The 22,838-nt window shown below is 40.7% G+C and overlaps 2 protein-coding genes across 2 annotated transcripts; both read left to right on the plus strand.

Moving 5' to 3' along the window:
- The first annotated feature begins 378 nt into the window (after positions 1 to 378).
- Positions 379 to 12,475, plus strand: abcb10 (ATP-binding cassette, sub-family B (MDR/TAP), member 10). Its single transcript, XM_029425296.1, has 14 exons — positions 379 to 1,315; positions 2,089 to 2,295; positions 3,359 to 3,561; positions 4,819 to 4,953; positions 5,218 to 5,364; positions 6,357 to 6,492; positions 6,611 to 6,706; positions 7,222 to 7,431; positions 7,514 to 7,585; positions 7,778 to 7,987; positions 8,289 to 8,332; positions 8,869 to 8,903; positions 9,412 to 9,470; positions 9,614 to 12,475. Exons 1-14 carry the CDS (start codon positions 880 to 882, stop codon positions 9,805 to 9,807), a joined length of 2,184 nt encoding a protein of 727 aa, XP_029281156.1. The 5' UTR covers positions 379 to 879; the 3' UTR covers positions 9,808 to 12,475.
- Positions 12,476 to 17,342: 4,867 nt separating this feature from the next.
- Positions 17,343 to 21,528, plus strand: acta1b (actin alpha 1, skeletal muscle b). Its single transcript, XM_029425307.1, has 7 exons — positions 17,343 to 17,500; positions 18,392 to 18,528; positions 19,128 to 19,452; positions 19,798 to 19,959; positions 20,479 to 20,670; positions 20,779 to 20,960; positions 21,092 to 21,528. The coding sequence occupies exons 2-7, from the start codon at positions 18,400 to 18,402 to the stop codon at positions 21,233 to 21,235; spliced, it is 1,134 nt and encodes a 377-aa protein (XP_029281167.1). The 5' UTR covers positions 17,343 to 17,500; positions 18,392 to 18,399; the 3' UTR covers positions 21,236 to 21,528.
- The last annotated feature ends 1,310 nt before the right edge of the window (positions 21,529 to 22,838 follow it).

Consider the following 22,838-nt stretch of genomic DNA (forward strand, 5'->3'; position numbering starts at 1 on the left):
TACACAACAAATGGAAAGAAAAAAGGAATTTCACTAGTTGAATTACTTTGCAAATATGAATGTAGTTAAGTTACTATTACATGTAGTCCACTACTCCCCAACACTGCAAACTACTACAGCTAAAATATATAATATAAACAAAAGGAAAACATACTATACACAATAGACAAGTGTGTCTCACTTTCTGTGGTTGCTCCCCTGGCATTGAATGTATGAATTTTGCACTGTGTTTCTTATTGTCAAAATATGTGACGTGAAATTTATTCAACAAACTAAAGAAATGTTTTATCATTCACAAAACACTTATGGTTAGGTATTGGCGATCTGGGTTCGCTTGGTTTTGCCTGGGAAAGTTTGCTTATATCGTCAGCCATTGAATTCAACCGTCAGTCGAGGAAGAGGAATTGTGTGAACATGAGAAGCAAACCAGGGTCACCTTTCTTGTTTTTTACCCTTTTAGACTTTTTCTAGGGAAATAAGCTTCAATTGTCAGAGTGGATGTGGTTTTAGACAGTCTTCGGCAGCCTGTGTTTCCACTTCACACGCCTGCCAACTAAAATATCAGCGACAGATGACAGTGACAGGCAGGGTGTTGTTAGCTGTTCAGTGATAATAAGAGATAAACGGCTGTCACGCGCAGATAAAACGGACAATAACGGTCTAAACTCGACAATGTAGCGGCAACAAGCTACAACTGCTCGGCTATGGACACGGTGCGATGACCTATCGACTGGGGGACTAAAAATGTTTCTCCGAGTGGACTTACTCAACAAGAAGCACCTCGAAACCTTTAATCACTGATTTGACTGACCACTCAGGGAAATACTTTAATTTATTTGACCTTTTTGTTGAGCTAGTATCAACAATTAAACTCTGACGATGCGGCTTTTATTCCGCATGTCAAGGTGCTCTCATGGAGTGTCCAAGCTAACACAGCCGAGGATGTTATGGCTGGAGCACCGCATGACTCTCTCAGCTGGCCCCCGGAGGAAGAGACAGTCGACTGGGGTCAAGTCTTCAGCCCACCTGACACCTGCCTTCCCTCTCTGCTCACCCGGGCCCTTCATGTTTGTCCTGCCCTCCTACAGCCCCCTCAGAGGTCTCTCCATACTCTGCCCACACACACCTGCAGGCCGAGCACGGACAGTCTTACACACACCTGTTGCCTTTGCCAGCTCCTCGGCCGACTCTACACCTACACCAGCCGGACGGGTGAAGACCCAGACGGACACGGAGAGCGACCAAACCACGGTCCCTCTGGAGGACGTTAACAGGATTTTGAAACTTGCTCACCCGGAGAGATGGAAACTGGGAGGTGGGTGTACTTAGCTACTCTCCACCACTGTCCCTTGCCTCAACATATCCATAACAAAAGAAAGTTTATCCATCCACAGCACATCTCCAAATTGACTTTCCAATGTACGGTCTAGTCTTTAGATGTGTCCCTGATAAGAGCATAACAAGCAGTAAAATGTTCAATTATGATGTTTTTCCCATTGTAGGAATAGTGGAGAGTATCTGCACACTGAGACTAAGCTCTAAACACTTTATTGGATTGTCCAATAACTCCAGCTGTTGTTTCATATCTTTTGAAGAAGTTTAAAACCATAGCAGTAGAAGTGTAAGATAAATATACACTTTGTATTTTTGACACTTGGATGAACAGCCATATTTTCTCAGTTTTTCTAATCAGTCACAACAGACTACCTAACTGTATCGTGCCATATGAGCACACTGTAGTGTTGTCAAGCCTCTTGATGCATCAGTCTGCTCGGATCTCGTTTGATAACAGGTTCTCCCAGATTCATAATTCCTACATTAAATCAAACTGTTCATTACCTGGCAAAGGTTGCTCTTCTACTCTCAGCTATGTGTGGTGTTACGTTGAAGAACTCTGTTAAAGTACTTTTTAAGGTTTGAAAAACAACCTCAAGTTTCTTTTTTTAATTAGGTTTTGCTGGATAACTCCTTCAAAATATGAAGATTAAAAGTCCTGTTGTAAATTGTAGCCCTGCATTTTGCTTTCTACAATCATTTGTTTAAGTTAACTTTCTCTGTTTTCCTGTTTTCTTCCTGTATCCACATCAGCTGCTTTCGGCTTCCTGACTGTCTCCAGTGCAGTAACCATGTCAGCTCCATTCCTACTGGGTAAAGTGATTGACACCATTTACACTGCTGGAGCAGACACCGAGACAATGACAGCCTCCCTGACATCATTATGTATCATGCTGACGGGAGTGTTCCTGTGTGGCGGGGCTGCCAATGCTGCCAGAGTCTACCTCATGCAAACCTCAGGTGAGACGAAGAGTCAATCTTATATAGAGACACATTTTCACACTAATGATCTCTACACAGTACATACAGCCAACACTAAACACAGACTCACTGATGTCTGCATCAATGAGCAGAATGTGTGTAATAATAATAATAATAATAATAATAATAATAATGTTTATTGCCCTCAAATGTGGATATGTTGGTTGGTTAAACACATCATCCTGAAGTTCCCTCGGGATAAATAAAGTCTCTATCTATCATAGTAAATCGTAATGCATACAATAATTGCACAACATGCACCGTACAGACAACAATAACAGACTTTGTTCCGGTGTGGATGATTTTTACGACTTTAGCGAAGTTATTGCATTTGGTATGAAAGACTGTTTGTAAATGTTCTTGGTTGCTGCAGCAGTTTTATGAATTCAAAAGGGGTTGAACAGGATCAGACCAGATGTGTTGTGCTTTTTGTTTTATCTGCAGTTTAGATGTACTGTACATCCCAGTTGCTCTTTCCTAATCATTTTATTGGCCATGTTGGTAATTCTCTTTCATCCTGGTCTTTATCTTTGCTTATCATAAATACTAAAATTGGAGGAAAGAGTCGGCTACCGGCAACTCTAACGCCCACTGTTTAACATGATCTACCTTGTTTGTTTAATCCGTACACGAGCAGCAACAAGTTGTGGCTGTAATTAGTTCTTGTCTGCCAGGCAGGCGCGGCAACTTCCTGGCAACCTTTTGGAGACGACATGTTTGTGTACAGCTTAAACTGCCAAGATGTTAATTAGTGAGCTTCAGAGATGCAGCTTAGGTTTATGGTTGAACTTTGGTCAGGCTAGAACTATTCCTTTTAATCATTTGTCTTTTTTTCAATCAATTTCTTAATCATTTCCTCTACATCTTCCAAATATAATAACAAATGATTTCAAAAATGTAATTAAGTATGTGCAACTATTTGTTAAGCTGTAACCAACAAGACTTTAATCTTCATTGAGTGTTTGCCTGGAGCGATTCATGAATGAAGTCTTTTTGCAACAGTCTCTTATCTCTACCTTCCTCTTCTCTCTTCTCTCTTCAGGCCAACAGATTGTTCGTAATCTCCGTGCCTCCGTATTCTCCTCCATTCTCAGACAGGAAGTGGCATTTTTTGATAGAAATAGGACCGGAGAGCTTATCAACCGCCTCTCTGCTGACACGGCCGTGGTGGGCCGCTCGATCACTGACAACCTGTCAGACGGGCTGAGAGCCGTCGCCCAGGCAGCTGCTGGTGTCAGTATGATGGTGAGTACGTCCCTCAGAGTGGTACGCTGTGGTCCGTCTAGATGATGAATCAACCGTTGTCCTTTTTGTGATATTTTTAAGTTGTGAAATAAAAGTGTTGGGTATTTCTCTTGTCACTTGTCATTCTGGCCGTGTTTTGTCACAGCAATATATAACCTCTATGGAAACGGCACAAACATGTCTTCTTTTCACTAGTAATAATGCATACATCGTAAAAAAGAAAATTGCAAACAATTGGGGAAAACATGGAATCTATAAATACAACATTTTCCAAGTGTTAACAATATTTAAAAAATGTTCAACCTCAGACATTGATATGACTGTGGTCATATCAATGTCCCAGTCTGCAGAGAAAGCAACCTTTCAGCTCCTTTGTATGGTCGCTAGACAAAGACACCGATACTTGCAGCAGGCTCCAACATGTGTGCGCGGATCATCCAGCTTGTTCTTCAAGGAGCAAGGATTCCACAGTAGCATAGCCGGCAGCGGTAGTTTAGTAGCTCTCCGAACATGGTACCTGATGCCGCCCTTCTTCCAACGCTTCCTGGGCCGGCGAGCAGCTGGTCTGAGTTGCCATAGTAGCTCATTGGGGATGTCATTCAACAGGTTTGGCGATGGAAACACTCCGAAGTCCCCCAGGTCTAGCGGGTCTGTCCTGTTGTAAAGCCGACCAATGTTGGTGAACCTGTTTGTGACCTGGCTAACCAGGTAAAGAGTAATAATAAAACATCCAGAGAACCACAGGTGTTAGAGCGTGTGTGTTTTCGAATACAGTATTGACCGGGGCAGTTAAACTGATATTTCACATTGCATGATTACAACAACAATCTGTAATTTACAAGGAAGTAAAATGATTTTCCTGGTGTGGTGAACGTTCAAGGAAATGAAAGGAAGTATTTTCTGTAATCACTGACGGATCATTTGATGTGAACTTGACGTCACATTATTATCAGGTCGGCAGAAAGTCTTCACACATTCCGTTCCAGACTGAAAACTCATCGGTTTCGACAGCACCTTGGCCAATAACATTTTTAATAAATATCTCTGTATGTAGCACTTCTTTGAAGCTAATGCACTTGTTTCTTGTTGTTCGGAGTTGTATCCTCAGGATTGTTTGCACTTATTGTAAGTCGCTTTGGACAAAAGCGTCAGCTCAAAGGAATGTAAAAATACTTCCCTCCTACTTTCTTTTCTCCTTTTTTTATTTCCATTAACTCCTGTTATTCTCTCTCGCTCTCTCGCTCTCTCCTCTTATAGTTCTATGTCTCCCCCAGTCTTGCGAGCTTTGTGTTGCTGATCGTTCCTCCTTTGGCCGGTCTTGCTGTAGTGTATGGCAGATATCTTCGTTCCATCTCCAAATGCACACAGGACGCACTCGCACAAGCCACACAGGTACAGTGCACAGAAACGCACACAATATTATTACAAATTGGTGTCAATAGATGCAGTTTCTTTGCCTTTTTATATGAGTTTAGTTCATCTCTATACTGAAAACAGCCTTTTATGTTATTGCTGTTATTTTATGTCTATCTGATATAAATGCTGCACTGCCTACGGGTCATCTTAATTAAATTTGCTGATGGAGAAAATTAACTCTGTTGATAATCTGATTTCCAAGAGATAAATTGTAATAAAACGGTTTGCTTGTGTGTCTAGTTGGCTGAGGAGCGTATCAGCAACATGCGGACGGTCAGGGCTTTTGGGAAAGAGCTGTCAGAGGTTAACGCATACGCTCAGAAGACAGACGAGGTCCTCAGCCTGGCCAGGAAGGAGGCCGTACTACGAGCTGGCTTCTTTGGAGTGGTAAGTTTGTGTGTGTGTGTGTGTGTGTGTCCTGTCAGTGAAGCAAACCAGATCCACAGTTAGAGATTGGGATATTGCACAGAAGCTTCTGCTTTTTCGCCCCTGTTTTGTCACAAAACCACAGTTCCTGACATGTCTGTATAAGACTGATGTTTCACCATAGAAGAGTGTTATCCAATCCTCCGTACAAGGTAGATAGATTACCTGCTGTCGTAGCACCAGACTACAGATCAGCTTCTGTCCTCATGCTGTGAGACCATGTTTTTAGAAATAAAATGTTAATCATTAATCATATAAATCAGACAATAAATGATATATGAACAAACCCCTCTATAAAAACCTTCAGCTCTTAGAGGGGAATGAAACTGGAAAGTTTGGTGCATGTAAATACTACTCAAGAGGAGATTTCTGGCCTCTTGAGATATGTATTGTAAACTTCTATACATTTTGCAAAGCACTAATGGATATCACCATGAAACTTCCCCAGCTGAGTACTAACATTAAGACAATTATTTATTTATTTTACAAGTTTTCTGAAATGTTATGTTTAAATATGCAAATGAGGCATTATTTAACGTTACCTTTGGAGAATTTAGAAGAAATCTACAGTCGCAAAGTGTCATAAAATAAACCCCTAAATGTGTGTTTTGGATGTTTTCTTTCCTCTAGTCTGAAAGAGGACTTGTTGTGGTTTTTGCCTGTAGTGTCTCTTCATATCTTTAATGCTTAAACTTCTGTATGCTTTTTCCATATGTTAGATCGAAAAAAAGATCTTTGTGAATGATGTTATTCTCCTTGCATCTCCTATGTCCAGGCTGTGTTTCTAATTAAAATGTTATCAGATAAATAATATTCCCCACGCCCAGTGAACTGTAGTCCACCAGCAGGTTCCAAAATGGTCTGTAATCGGTCTAATCAGGGCTGTGTCAGGGAGTAGCTGTGATGCCAGATGTTGTAGTAATCACATAACCGAAGGGTGTGTGTGTTTTCAGACTGGTCTCAGTGGTAACATCATGATCCTGTCAGTGCTGTACAAAGGAGGCCTTCTGATGGCCAACCAGCACATGACCGTGGGAGAGCTGTCAGCGTTCCTCATGTACACCTTCTGGGTGGGGATCAGTATTGCAGGTAATACATACACGCATGTATGTTCACTCTACTATTACATGAATCTCCTTATCTGTACTGTTTACGTCTGTGTGCATTATGTGTGTGATGTCTCTGTGTTTTTCTGCATGATGTGTAGGTCTGAGTTCATTCTACTCTGAGCTGATGAAAGGTTTTGGAGCAGGATCCAGACTGTGGGAGCTGCTGGACAGAAAGCCTGAGTTTCCTCTTAATGGTCAGTACACACACACCCACACACAGAGACACAGACACACACACACACAGAGACACAGACACACACAGAGACCGTATTAGATTAGTGTATTTGCAACGTATATAACATAAGGCTGTAGGCCTATTAAATATCATACTTTAAATGTCCAGAAAACAATAATGTTTTGGAAAGTATTGTTTCCCAATTGTAACGAAGTATTTTTCTATCCTTGGATCTTTACTGCTTACAGAAAAGTGCATGGAGGAGACTGCTTGTTTAAATAATATGAAGATTTTATTTGTTATAGCTAAACGCACGTCAGTAGAAAGTGTCAAACATCTCTTGCCTTTTTAAATGTTGGACTTTTATTGCCTTGTGAGTTGGTTACATTTTAGGATGCAGTAAGACAGTCGACATTCTCAATTCTGTTTCTCCTCATTTCCCTCTTTAATGTCTCTTTTGTATTAAACCAGTGAAGCAAGTGAAACTAAATATTGGTTCTGTCTTTGTGTCCCTCGTCCTCTGCTCCTCCACAGAGGGCCTCATGCTTCCTGAGGACCAGCTGAAGGGTCGGTTGGAGTTCTCTGATGTCTCCTTTTCCTATCCGACCCGTAACGACGCTCCTATTTTCCAGAACCTCAGTCTGCTGGTCCCAGCTGGTACCGTCATGGCTGTGGTGGGACCCAGTGGGTCTGGAAAATCAACCCTGGTCTCCCTGCTGCTCAGGCTGTACGACACCGACGCTGGTACGAGCTTGTTCTGTCTAATAAGTAATCAGACACTTAAACGTGGCTGTTTTCACCTCTGATAATGACCTCTTTTCTCCAGGTGTCATCACTATAGATGGTCATGACATCAGAGATCTGAATCCCTATTGGCTCAGGAGTCACATTGGGAACTGTCAGCCAGGTAATACATTTATCTTTAAAGGTATAATGTGTAACTTTGTCAAAGAAAAAGAGCTACTACAAAAAATCACATATTATGCATTTAACTCGTTTATGTCCTACACAACAGATCTGACATTACACACATAATCTGAACATTATGTGCTTTAACTTTAAGTGGCCAAAAGATATTGAGCCTTTTGAGTGAAGACTGTATTCCCATTTGTCTTCCAGGAGCCTGTGCTGTTTTCTTGCTCTATAAGAGATAATATAGCGTACGGTGCAGTGGACCCAGACGCCGTGACCACAGAGGAGATCTACAGGGCAGCCAGAGCGGCCAACGCCTTTAATTTCGTGAAGGCTTTTCCCAATGGCTTTAACACTTTAGTGGGGGAGAAAGGAGTTCTGCTGTCAGGTAGGAAAAAGACACGGCAAATAAAATATATGTGTTTTATATATGAAAAACAAAGACATTTATTTTACATTTTAGAAAGACAGTTCTGCTTACTGACTCCAAGTCTTTCTAACTCTTGTTTTTCACTATTTGTATTTATATATTTTGTCACAAAGTAGAATTATGGTCAATTATTTGTTTATATTTAGAACATGGAAAGCTTTCAAAAACGACTCTTTTAGCTATCCGTGCATACAGTTGATGCGTAGCACCTCTTAAGACGCAGCCTTTATGCATGTTAACTTGTGTTCTTGTATCTCAGGTGGTCAGAAGCAGAGGATCGCTATTGCCAGAGCTCTGCTCAAGGTGAGTACAACAACATGGTCATATTATATTATATTATATTATATTATATATATTAGCCACAGAAGAAGAAGAAGACTCCGGTCATATAACCATCTGCGTCATCTGCACATAGCACTTGTTATCCATTAACCAGGACTAGATTTCCCCACTATTGCTCACAGACTGTCATCGGTATCTAAGTATTATATTCACTGAACCACAAAAATAACTTTAAAGGGACAGTTCACCCCAAAATCAAAAATAAATATTTTCCCTCTTACCTGTAGTGTCATCAATCAACCTGCATTGTTTTGGTTTGACTTGCTGAGCGTTTGAGATATCGGCTGTAAAAAGAGACATTGCTGTTGAGTATCTCCGTAATCTCTACGGCCAACACTCAACGCAACACACACAAAAACAATCTTGATTGATAAGGTGGAAAAATATTTGTTTTTGATTTTGGGGTGAACTGTCCCTTTTTTTTTAATATGTCAAGTTGAAACGGGATCTACACTCATTCTCATTTTCCCCACACGATTTGTGTTCTCTTTTTACAGAATCCTAAGATCCTACTGTTAGATGAGGCTACCAGGTGAGAAAATCAGCTTACAAAACTACTTTACTTACTAATATATATATATATATATATATATATATATATATATATATATATATATATATATATATATATATATATATATATATATATATATATATATATATATATATATATATATATATATATATATATATATATATATATATATATATATCTATATATATAATATATATATATATATATATATATATATATATATATCTATATCTATATATATATATATATATATCTATATCTATATATATATATATCTCTCTATATATAGATAGAATAGATAGCTAGATAGATCGATAGATAGATAGATAGATAGATAGATCGATAGATAGCTAGATAGATAGATAGATAGATAGATAGATTAGATAGATAGATAGATAGATATCTCTCTTTTTATTTACTTCAGAGACAGTTTTTTTTATTGTGCTGGTCAGAGACACATCTTAGGTTATTTTGTTGAAAACCCTAAAGCACCATCTTTCCTCAGTGCACTGGATGCTGAGAATGAGTTCCTGGTGCAGGAGGCCTTGGAGCGTCTGATGGAAGGTAGATTTCTTTCTTTTCCGTCTCTCCTGTTCAACTTGTCTTCATTTCAGAATAAATCCTAAATACTGCGTCTACTGGCACACTGATGCCACTCTTAGTTTCTCTTGACTTATTATTTCCTGCCCCTCTCATCCAACCAACAGGGAGGACGGTCGTGATCATCGCTCACCGTCTGTCCACCATCCAGAATGCGAACGCCGTTGCTGTTCTGGACCAGCGACGTATAGCCGAGTGTGGCCAGCACACAGAGCTGCTAGGCAACAGGCAAGGACTGTTCAGAAAACTGATGGAGAAACAGGCGTTTCTACAAGATGAACAGAAACTAGCACTGCGCTGAGAGGACAGTGAGTACCGACGAGTGGATGAGGAAGAGGGAGAATTGAGGAGGGTGTGTTCAATGCCTGGGAAATAAGAGGCTTTGCTCCAGAAGGGACGGGGGCAGAGAGATGGATAAAATATTAAGGAAAGCAGAACTTTCCACAGGACTACAGATGAACACTAGAGAGAGGGGAGAATGGAAAACCACTAAGAAACATTAAATGTGTCTTTTCACTGCTGAAATTAATATTTAGCACCACAGGAGCCGTTGGGAAGGAAACAGACAGGGTAACCCACAGCCAAGACCTAAGAACTGAAACATGGATCAGCGAGCTCCTACAGATGCTTTATTTTGAAAATATCTTATTCTACACTGAAAGACGAGGTCTAAATGAGCGTGAAAGGGAGACATGATGAAGTCAGACACTCCTCACACAGAAAGCTCATAGCCAACATGTTGTTTTTTTAATGACTGCCACCGTAGTTTTTGGGGAAATCCTGTTTTTAAATATGAATCTGGTGTAAATGACACTAATTCTCTGCTATGGGACACTGTAGTCTGTTCATGATCATTAAACCAAAAACAGTCCAGTATCATGTATACAGAACTGCTAAATGTATATATGTGTCTATGTATTGTTGATGTTTAAAACTTGAAACTTACATGAACAGCCTTTTGCAGTCATTTCTGAGTTTATTCTAGCCAAATGAAGCTATAAACTATTGTGTTGTAAAACTGGACTGAACACTATAAGACATGTCCCAGGTGAGGTGCCACATTTGGTCTCAGTTTATCACATTTACATTGGAATGGGTTTGCCAATATTTCTAGAGTCAGTTAGTTTTCTTGCTCTGTATTTAAAGGGATAGTTTGGATTGTTTTGAAGTGGGGGTTATTTTTGGTATTTATCCACAGTCAGTGTATTACCCACACGCCCCCAGTTTGGAGAAGCAGACACGGTGCATGGAAGCAAAGTACTTCTGTCACACAATAACACAAACAAACGATGGAGCTCTGGTAGACGAGCATCTCCCATCTCCTGTAGGTAATACACTGACCCCCCCCCCCCCCCCCACCCACACTTAAAAAAGCCTACCTATGCCTTTAAGTGACAGCCCTGCTAAACTTTACTGTCTTGGGAAATTTGATTGCGATAAACGGCCTATTTTCTGGTAGATGTTCTGCTGCTCTCGGGGAGCGGGGGTACAGGACTCATGTGATTTAAAGTCAGAGGTGGCCTGTGTGTCAGGATCACCCCTCCCTTTAGAATGGTCTTCATCTGCCTTCATCTAATTTAAACATTTCTGGCTGCCACCTGTTGACCACCGTGTCCGTCACACAGCTTTTTAAAGCGACTGTAGATTGTTCTACTCGTGAGCAACAACTCGATGTCTGATGAGAAGCTCTAAGACACTGAAGATGAAGAACATAAATTGCTATATTCCACAGAGTCTTCTCTCTCGCCTTGTCATGCAAGTGTCAGGGAGACAAACCTATTAAGTATGTCTGATTGTTAAAAACAGACGGAGAATTGTATTTAAAGGAACTAAAACAAGAGGAAAACTGATCTCTGATGCAATATTCAGAGGAAATAATCTGATCAATTCACTCGTTTTACACAAACGTCCTGCGGTGTTGTTCAACCTCGAGTATTAAACGAGATTGTCTGCTCTAATGCCGTAACTGCAGGAAACCAAATTACACATTTATGCCTTGATTTACTTTCAGCACAGAATCCCTGAAACAGCCGACGGGCTCAAACATTTTAAGTCCTCCGTTTTCCCGTGATAACATTTAATTTGTTTTCTCGAGATCATAAGTTATTTATGTCATCTCGAAATAAGAAATGTTGTTTTCCAGAGATAACGGGATTCTCTTCTCTAGTTACGTAATTAATTTGAGATCACGAGAAAACGATGTTTCATAAATTAGATAATAAATATGGTAATTTCATCTAATAATTGCAAAAATTATATATCAATTAGATATTAATACAAGAGTTTCTCTGACAGTTTGTGTGAATTGCTCTGAAGTTTTACAATAAATGTGAATGTCTTGATAATATTTAAAAAAGGGATAAATTAATACAACATTAATAAATGGTAGTTAGTCATATGAAAGCCTTCTAATGTTGTCCGTGTACGATGGTAATCATTTTCTGGTTGTATAAATTTAGAGGTTTTATATATTTATTACAGTGTATGGCTGCAACATGTGCGCTCTGTTAATCACACGCCGTTTTTATCCTCGTTGTTTTCTTCTTGTTGTTTTGCCTAAAAGGAAAATGGTTCTTACTTACTTGACTAACATGAACATTTATTGTTCTTTTCAAAGTTAAATTATATTTTGATATGATGCATTGAACATTGTCTCTGTACATCACATGTCCAGACTTGTGAAAGTATGTGTGTAATATTAACAAACCCTGCTGTGTTAAAAATCACCTCATCACCTCATCACTCACTCCGTAAAGTAAACACCGAGGACGCTCTGAGAGTTTGCTGATGGATCCTCGTCCTAAAGCAAATAACAAGACTGCAGAATACTTCTTTTTATTTTTTATTACTTGTATAAGTTATAAATAATGTGACATAAATGATGTATGAAAGATTTGAATTATTTTTGTGTTTTGTAAAATATTATACTTCTATGTAAAGGTAAATAAAGTGAGATATTAATAGTTTTATTTGTGGGAAGATTTGTTAATGTGGATGTTTGTTTGTTAAAGTGTTTTTTTAAGTTCTGCTGGGAGGCTTTAAGCTCGTTAATAATCAGATTTGAGTCCTCGCTTAGCTTTAAATGTGGAATTACAAGTGAGATAATTCAATTACATTGCTTCAAGGGGTTGGGACCAATATAATATTTTATTCTGTTTTAAAGGAATAATTATATGAGCATCCTTAAATCACCATTCCCCTGCAGAGCCAGATGGATGGATCATTTGCACAGGTACAGAACAGTACAGGTACATTGGAAGAGATGCACACTATATACAAATAAAGAAGTGCACACTATGAACTATTGCTCTATCACTGGAGATTATATTTCATAGTTTGCACCAGATCACATTTCCTCATTAACCTAAACATACTGACATTCTCATTGTAACAAACTTATTGAGTCGCAACTAACTGTTTCCATGCAGTGTGTCTGGCTGCCGGTAGGTGGCGCTGTTGCTTCATACTTGAGCTACAGCCATGTCCATTCAATCCATCATACCAAAATAAAACTTCCTGGTAATGATGGTAGTGAGTAATGTGTCTTCAGCTGTTGGCAGGTTGTTTTGTCAGTGTGGTGAGCTCCTCGTAAATAGACTGCACATTGTCCCACCTGCCCGCACACTACACGGGTCCTGGCAGCGCAGTATATGAATGCACTTTAATCAAGTACTCTACTTAAGTACTATTGTACTTTTTACTCCGCTACATTTCTCTGATTATTTTTGTACCACTTTGTAATATTGAGATTAATAATACAAATCATAAATAATGTTTTTTTATAGATTAGGATGCCCAAAAGTAGTCATTTAACTCCTATATATATATTCCATTCTGCATTATTAGTACGTTTAAGGTTGTGAATGCAGGACTTTTACTCTTAACAGAGTATTTCTACACTTTATCATTGCTACTTTTACCAAAGTAAAAGTTCGGAGTACTACTTCCTCCTCTGGTTAAGATTCTCCCAAGACGAATCGAGGATACGTCAATCAACCGGTTTAGATATTGAAAATCACAGCTGTATGTTTGATGATTATTTAATTATTTTAAAACAGTACAAGCACAAGAGGCAAAGCCATGCTGTAAAATACCACTGAAGATTAAACTAACTTTAACTTTTGTGACAATATGTGATGAGTAGAATCTAAATTGAAGGAGTTTTGATCTAAGCCTTTAAATTTAGATTATTTTCACCATATTCCTTTTAGACAGTGTGATCTCTCTCTGTGACCAGTAACTCCTGTCTGTTCTTAAAGTAACATTCACAAACAGGGGGTCAACGCCTCCAACAGAGGCAGCAGTTGTGCTCCTGTCCTGCAGCGGACGGCTCAGCTGGCTCATGCAGCTCACCAGGTGCTGCTCAGCCCTGCATGGGTTTCCAATTCCAGTTCCATGTGCTGCAGCTCCCCTCGCTTCTCTCTGTGTCTGCCACGAGCTATTTGAGGAACTACAGCAACTGAGGTTTGCTTGTCGCTTGAAAAACATCACACACAAAGCCTTATTTGTCCATCAGATTGGAAAATGAATATCAAAATAAAGCATATTCTTTATAAGTCCGTGCTGCATTTTAGTGAAGCTCAACCATGCCACAACATCATGCAGAGGTTTACTGGTGGAGAGAGTCTTCAGTGTCATAAATAAGATTTAGCTTTATTTTAAAGTAGAATTGACCGTCAATATGAGACATCCCATCATTTTTAAATGAAGGTGCACTTCACAGGCACAATAGCGTCTTGTGTTTTCTATGAAAAGGAAAGAGAGAAATGTGTCCACCTCTTGTTCTTCCTGTCAGATATGAAGCAGAACGCCTTCGACTACAAATGAATTAAAGTGGCATTTTTAACTTTATGAGATTATTGTTTCAGGAGAGGATCTGGAGTCTTGTTTACCCTCACCAGGAGCCTTAGAAAGCAGCATTAGAAAGCAGTGCACAGTCAGCAAAGAACTGATTTGTGCAGCATATCACTAACATGATGAGACTAAATAGGAAGAGGCAATATGTTCTGAAATTCATAGGATCAAATCACACAATTTGTACTACTTGTTAAAAGATATGTCCACATTTTGACAAGTCTGTCTCAAAACAAAAACTGTTTGAATCTAAACTATTGTTTTAAAAAAGATATCCCTAAAGCACTTTTACCTGTCCATTTACAATATCTCCTGTATCAGTATCCTCAGACTTTCTTCACTGTAACACCTGAGATAGAAAACTAATCTCCAAAATCTCCAACAAGCCTCCTGTCTGTTCTCTACATGCACCACAGCAGCCTCTGTTGTTGAGCAAACCGCCACACTTAAAAAGGTAGGACACTCGTGTACAGCAAGTGTATTGGTTCCAGCGATTGAATGCCGAGGCTTGTGCTATTCTTACACTTTCTCTGTCACTCTGTTGACCCTCTGTGCTCTCATGAGTGAGACAGACAGAGAGTGTGTTGACTGAAATACAAATCTAACTGAGTAGGTAGCAAGGTAGACGACTGAGCATGCTCTTACAAAAAAAACAACAACTTCCTTTTGTCTCTACTTTGTCCACTTCTCTCCCTTTTATTTTACTGGCAAAAAATACTATCATGTGACCACTGTAAGTCTTACTGCATAAAAAATATTAAAAAAAATACTCTCCTTGTCCATAGTCTCTCCTTCAGCTGGCTGGCTTACATCTTCTGACAAACTTAACTCGGTTTTTTTTCCTGCCACCTGCTGCTCGTGCCCTTTCACCCTTCTCTATCTCCTCCCCTTCCCCGAGTAGACTTTCCAGGAGACTCCCTGGACTCTGGTCCCCCTCAGCCGCTCGGCCTCCTCCCCCTCTGTCTCTGTCTCTCACTCCCTGACAACTGCCAGTCGCTTTACATTTTAGGCGTTTCACATGCCCTCGGATCCAAAATGGCTCACAACAAGTGCATAAAAGTAGCTCTACCTTGCTCTGCAGCCCCTCCACTCCCTAACCCCCTCCCACAAGACACACAAACACACCTACCTTCATGCTCGGAAACAATATTCTCTGAAACCGTGCAGAGCCAATTAAGGCAATTTTACAAAACCGCCCAACTAACAATGCCTGATTGAAATAAGTTTAGGTTGCATGAAGATTTAACTTTCTTTTCCTTTCATTCACTTTTTCTCTTCATAATTCTGTGTTAATATGTCACATCCAAACACTTATATCTATACTGAAGCTTTCTGTTGCTGCTATAAAGAGAATCTAGGTCATGAAAGGTTACATGTGAACATTTCTCTGCTCCCATATGAATCCCACTTTAGGTTATGATATGAGAGCACAATAATAACTCATGTCATGTGCTTGTATCAATAATTATGACTTGCACACATTTCTTGCTTCCCTCAAAGAACATGTAACTTTTTGTGACTGAAATATTGTGGAACAAAAAAAGCTACATTTTCCAACATCTCTTAATGTCACATGAAGTTCCAGAGATGCTTAACCACATTAATTTGTATCTCTTTTTCTATTTTATGTCAACATGTAACACTAGCTGCTTTCGGTAAGGAATCCCCAGTTGTCCCCAGGTATCATTAGAGTTGTCTCTCCCTTTTGTGCTTCTGCTTCTGTCTAAATCTTTAAATGCCATTCTTTCTTTTTCTCTGCATGTTCATACCATTCCTCACTTCCTTTGAGTTTATTATAAGATCCTTAGCACCTCCTCTTCCGCTCCTTCTGGTGTCTCATGCCACAACACACTTACAAACATATATGTGCATGCCTGTACACACACTCCATTTATCACTCCAACATGCACACACACACATGTTCACACATGCACGTGCACTAGCTCCCCTCCTCCATTTAGAGTTATAATTAATCCATCTGCTCCAGTGACAGAGCAGAGTAGCCCTTGCAGATAAAGTTTCAGCTGTTGGCTGTTTCTCTGGTTCTCTCCTTATTTATTAAATAAGACTCAGGCAGACCTGTGTTAACATCAGACCATGTGGTCAACATAATAGCAAAGTTTGAATTAATTGTTTGGCTGTGCAAAATGTTGCATAATAATAATAATAAAATAAAATAAATGCATTCCAGTTTGCAGAGCATCATGCCCTTCTGTGCTCACCTATAATACTAGTGATTTGTTTATCACAACATGTTGTGACGTCATATAAGGCTGAAGACTGAGACAACACTTACAATGTTAAGATGCAAAAATGTCCCCAGTTTTCTACTCATGTCTCAATGTTGGGCTCATCTTCATGCAAGCAACCGTTGATCCGGCTGCAGCTTTTAATGCAATACATTACAAATAGTCTACTTAAAATATTCCTGGAAAGTAACAACTGGAATGATGAAGCAACAAATATTTAGTTGTTTACACTTCAAATGTTCAGCATTTTTAAATGTATTATTATTTTGTGTTATCTTGTATTGATCACCATAATGTGAATTGAACACTTAATTGGCACTTTCAGGCTGCAGCACTGTTCCCTCGCTGCCCTGTCAGTCAGTAGTTTGGGCCCTGGCTCTCCATGTGGTCTAAATCTGTTCAGATGAGGGCAGCATTTTCCCATTTTAAGGCTGGATAAGGCCTACTAGCAGCAAATCTATAACCCTGGTTGGTAGCAACTGGCGTCTCCCCTAGAAAACCCCCACTGAACCGCGCTCTCCTTATACGGCCCTCGAGGTGGGACCGTGAGGCTCGATGGGAGGTCAAAGCGACAGTTCCATATATGGCGCGCGCTCTCTCCTCGTCGGGGACGCGCAGCGTAAGACCGGACCCTATCCTCTATCCCAATGGATTGAGCTCCCTCCTTCCCTCCGCGAGGCGCGCCTCCTTTCTGTACCCCACCCATCCACTCCTCACCCTCGGCCTGTCAGCATCCTAATATGGCAGGGGGCCGGGATGGGGGCCAGTGCTAGGGTTTGTGAATGGTAGAGGTTGGGTATATAAGGTGGACAAGCAGCAGTGAATATTGCAGCTGGTTCAGCAACATCATTGGTTGGGTCTTCCTTTACGAGCCGCAGACACTCTCCTAAGGTAAGACCCTGCTGGGACTCCTGCAGCCACACATCCCGGGATACAAGAGTAGGACTTAACCAGAGCACTGGAGCATCTACTCGAGCAGAAGTTAGGCAGGACGCCTAGGACTAGATACTACAGAAGGCAACATGGGCAACTCCACTGTAGCAAAAGCCTGATGCTAAAGGAGAAAAAAAATATTTTGTAAATAATTTTATGGCTGAAAAGTATCATAGAAATACAGAAGCTCTAATCTGAACTATCAGGTCTATACATTATGGATAGATAACTTGATAGATAAGATAAAGAAGATAAAGTAGACTGATTGACTGACTTCAGCATCTTTATAGGTGTAACACCGAGAGGTGCTTATGCTGATCAATTTAAAATCTAAAATATATTTGATCTGAGACAGAGAGAATGCTTTTAAAGTTTATATGCATTTTAGCACATCTTCGATTTTACTTAAAGCAGATTTAGAATAATATAGATATATATAGAGAATTCATTTGTACAATTAGAAATATAGAATAAATAGATAATTAGTAGAGATTCATCAAATTCAGATACATGTCTGAAGGAAAACAGTAATGTAGTTCCATATTGTTCACTTTTAATGTGATCGTATAGGTTTCCATGGGCGTATTGGCCATGCGTAATTGTCTGCCATGGATGCATTTAAAGCAAGCCATGGGTCTGACCATGTTCATGCTCCAGTAAATGTTACAATTACTTTTCCAAAAAAAAATTGTTCGTTTTAGTCCTTACAATTAAGACACCTGGCGTGAGCTTGCCGGAACCAAAAGGGGGAACTAAAGAGTTAGCTTGGGAGTCATTTCTGTCATACAGTATGCGCCATGTGCATTTGATTTCGTGAGCTGAACTGTTTCCTCCCCTCCTCTCTTACAGAAGCCATCATGTGTGACGACGAAGAAACTACCGCCCTTGTGTGCGACAACGGCTCCGGCCTTGTGAAAGCTGGCTTTGCCGGAGATGATGCCCCCAGGGCCGTCTTCCCCTCCATCGTTGGCCGCCCCCGTCATCAGGTAAACAGCGGAGGCAATACCAATACAATAATAGGAGGGACTAACTGGAAGTGCTGATTGCAGGATATGAGAAAACAATTGAGCAATTATTGTAATAATAACACTCCAGCTAATTAAACCAAAATATAGGAATACAATTCGGTTAACACTAATTCTACAAATACATTAATACATTCGCTATTCTTTAAGGCATATATACAGTATTTTGACTCATACTGGAGGGAATAACATATTTAACTGAGAGTTTAATATTTTAGTGTTGGAATTTATTTTATTTTATGCCGTTTAATAAAACTATTACGTGATAATGTGGCATTGTGTATCTTGAGCCATGTAAATGTGGCTCTTTTTTACCGTCAGCAATGTGGCCTTTGACTCACTGAGACTAAATTAGTCACAGATGTACTGACAGTCACACAATTGCTTCTGTCTGTCTCTGTGACACACGCTGTTATCTGGCACATTCACGCAATGGCCAACGTGCCTTTTGCATCACACAGTAAAGACTTTAATCTGGCCAGAAGAAGGTCATACCTCTGTTTGGATTATTTGACGTAACCTTTCCATCATCTTGCTCTCCCCCCCCCCCCCCCCTTCAGGGTGTCATGGTCGGTATGGGTCAGAAGGACTCCTACGTCGGCGATGAGGCTCAGAGCAAGAGGGGTATCCTGACTCTGAAGTATCCCATCGAGCACGGTATCATCACCAATTGGGACGACATGGAGAAGATCTGGCATCACACCTTCTACAATGAGCTGAGAGTTGCCCCCGAGGAGCACCCCACCCTGCTCACTGAAGCCCCCCTGAACCCCAAGGCCAACAGAGAGAAGATGACCCAGATCATGTTTGAGACCTTCAACGTCCCTGCCATGTATGTGGCCATCCAGGCTGTGCTGTCCCTGTACGCTTCCGGTCGTACCACCGGTGAGACTGAACAACAAACAGCTGCTACTCAGCTTCATAAACAAACATTATACAAGATACAATTCAATGTAATTGACAAATGTAACTGATAAAGTGATACAACAAATCGCAACACATAATATTATCTGAGATTTTCCCTATTGTGCCTATTTTTGCGCACAACTTTTACGCACAGTCGGCCAGCCTTTCTGGGACTGTTTATGCTTTCAACCCTTATGATACATACATTCCGTGTGTATTTGTAAAACATTCTTTGTACTTTAACTACACTTTTACGCACACAACTTAAATGATGACGTTTTGTCGCTGGGTACTTTACTAAACTCTCGCCTTGCCCCTCTACAGGTATTGTGCTGGATGCTGGTGATGGTGTGACCCACAACGTCCCAGTCTATGAGGGTTATGCCCTGCCCCACGCCATCATGCGTTTGGACCTGGCTGGTCGCGATCTGACCGATTACCTGATGAAGATCCTGACTGAGCGTGGTTACTCTTTCGTCACCACCGGTGAGGAACTCAACCTTCTCCAATAGCAAAGCACCTGAAAGAAAGAAACAGAGAAGCAAACAATCTGCCTACAAAAGCTTTCAGGCAGATATAGACAACAAGTATAATCTAGATTGTTATAATATCGTTTATTTTTAGTTTTGGAACAGTTTGCTATACATAACAACTAAACATGACAGCAACCTGACCAACAACTACAGAGATCGACGCAGCATTTAATGACAGCCTTGCGCAAAGACAAAGGCTACAAACTTTGTGTAGTTTAAGATTATAGTGGACACAGCTTGTGTGGTCTATTAGTGCCTGTGTATTCGACAGTGCAACTGAAAATTAGGCATACTATTTAGAATTACTCAAATGTATTAACAGAAAGAGAACACGGGATGTGGCTGTGTGTTAAAGAAAAGAAACCAGTGATTTGTTCATCCCACTTAATTAGTCTGCCAATACGCACACTGTGTCTGTCTGTGTCGCTGTTTGTCACTCTGGACAAAAACTCATCAACTTGTCCCCCAACAGCTGAGCGTGAGATCGTGCGCGACATCAAGGAGAAGCTTTGCTATGTGGCTCTGGACTTCGAGAACGAGATGGCCACCGCTGCCTCCTCCTCCTCTCTGGAGAAGAGCTACGAGCTTCCCGACGGTCAGGTCATCACCATCGGAAACGAGCGTTTCCGTTGCCCTGAGACCCTCTTCCAGCCTTCCTTCATTGGTACGCCAAATAAACCTTCACGATCTCTCATTACGAACAGCACTTGAGGTATTGCGTCAAACTTGATCCACCCCCTCCTCTTAACACTTGTCCCTCTCACCTGACCAGGTATGGAGTCTGCTGGTATTCATGAGACTGCTTACAACAGCATCATGAAGTGCGACATTGACATCCGTAAGGATCTGTACGCCAACAACGTGCTCTCCGGTGGTACCACCATGTACCCTGGTATTGCTGATCGTATGCAGAAGGAGATCACTGCCCTGGCCCCCAGCACCATGAAGATCAAGGTAAATATTACGACGACACAAATATTACAATTTATCCCTAAACTTAAATATGTTACACTTAAATGAATAATTACGCACAGGAATCTATGAACACTTTACTGATCCGCTTTCTCTCCCTCCCTCTCCTCCAGATCATTGCCCCTCCCGAGAGGAAATACTCCGTCTGGATCGGTGGCTCCATCCTGGCTTCCCTGTCCACCTTCCAGCAGATGTGGATCTCCAAGCAGGAGTACGACGAGGCAGGTCCCAGCATTGTGCACAGGAAGTGCTTCTAAATACTACATCTTCGTCTTCAGCTTCTCCATCATTTACGCCACCATCCGTCTGGAGAGCAAGCACAAAGGAGGATCAACCTTTGCTGCACTGCAACACTCTGCTGTCAATGGACTGTCTGTCTGCGCTGTTGACAATCATATGCATGTTTTTATCTTTTTAAAATGTGCATATTTTGTAGCTGTTTGTTGTCAGTGTTGCACAGAGAAAGGCTGTGAAAATCCAACACTGAACTATGCATCCACCCAAAGAAAACTTTAATAAAAAAATAACAACAACAACATGTTGCCCAACACATGTGAATGTAAGTGTATATACATATTGATAATTTATTAAAGTCCATTATTTGGTATTTTCGACCCTGGCCTTGTTTTTCTATTAGAGGGAGGGTAGTGGGAGAGGGTGAAAAACAAAAGCTTTGGGGGAAATTAAAATATAAATATGTGGACGATTTCTTGCATAAAGGTACCAACAAAAATGAATTTACCTTCATAACCATACACAACATCTTAAAATTCAAAATGAGGGAATCCCTGCAAGAATTAGGGGGAGATTGAGAGAATTAACTAAAATCATCATAACAATAAATTGACTCAGCAATTAGGCACATCTGTGACATTGACTACCCCACAAACCAATCAGCTGATCATGCTCCTGGGGAAGTTCACAGAGGTCAATGAGGGTTGTTGGCACTATGTTGGCACAGCTCCCTGGATCACAGTTGGATAGGAGACAGGGAGGGAGACAGGGTGTCTCTCTCTGTCTCAACAGCCACTGCTGGCTGGGGGCTGCTGGGTGACAGTAGTAGTGAAAGGCAACGTCTAAAAGCTCCGACAGTCGGAGTTTGACTTGCCAGGAATGTGCCAGGGCAGCAGCAGCAGCTCCACTTTAGACCAGGCGGATCAGTAGCAGGGACACCGGACACCCGTCTAAGAATCCCGTTGAGCTGCCTGCCCTGCACGCCCATACGCGCAGCCGGCCCCTGACCATCTTTAGGCAAAAGCGGACCCCGTGTACAGCGGGGCATCTCCGCAGCCCTACCTTATATGCATAGAAGTTCATCAGGTTATCTGGGTGTGGCGTTTGGGTCTGGGCTGAAAGCACAATGGGTGCGCACCATCACATTGCCCCACCATGTAGCCTATAATAAGACACCCTTCACGCTTTTCCTTTACACCCTCATTTTAATTTATTAACCTCTTGACTACATATACTGGCATCCTATAGGCCTATTAAAGACAAACATAAGTGCATACATGCATATTCATCTATGTTAAACTACTCATTGGAGACATTAATGGCCAAGTAAAGCACTGTCTAATTGATCAAGCAACAAGTTAGTCAATTAAGATCTTTTATCAGAATAAGAATTCGGTTTATTGCCAAGTTATCACATACAAGGAATGCTTTGTTGTATAGGTGTATAACATAAATATAGTAAGAGATAATGAAATTAGAAAAAGATAATGCATATATCAAGACACATAAATAGCCTATAGAATAGAAGAAAATCACAATCAAAATATAAAAAATAAAAATGTTATATGTTAAATCTGTGCATGTTTAAATAGCCCACAATCAAATCAGTCAATCGCACCGACCAGC

This window comes from Cottoperca gobio, chromosome 3 (genome assembly GCF_900634415.1).
Source record: "Cottoperca gobio chromosome 3, fCotGob3.1, whole genome shotgun sequence".
Taxonomy (NCBI): Eukaryota; Metazoa; Chordata; class Actinopteri; order Perciformes; family Bovichtidae; genus Cottoperca; species Cottoperca gobio.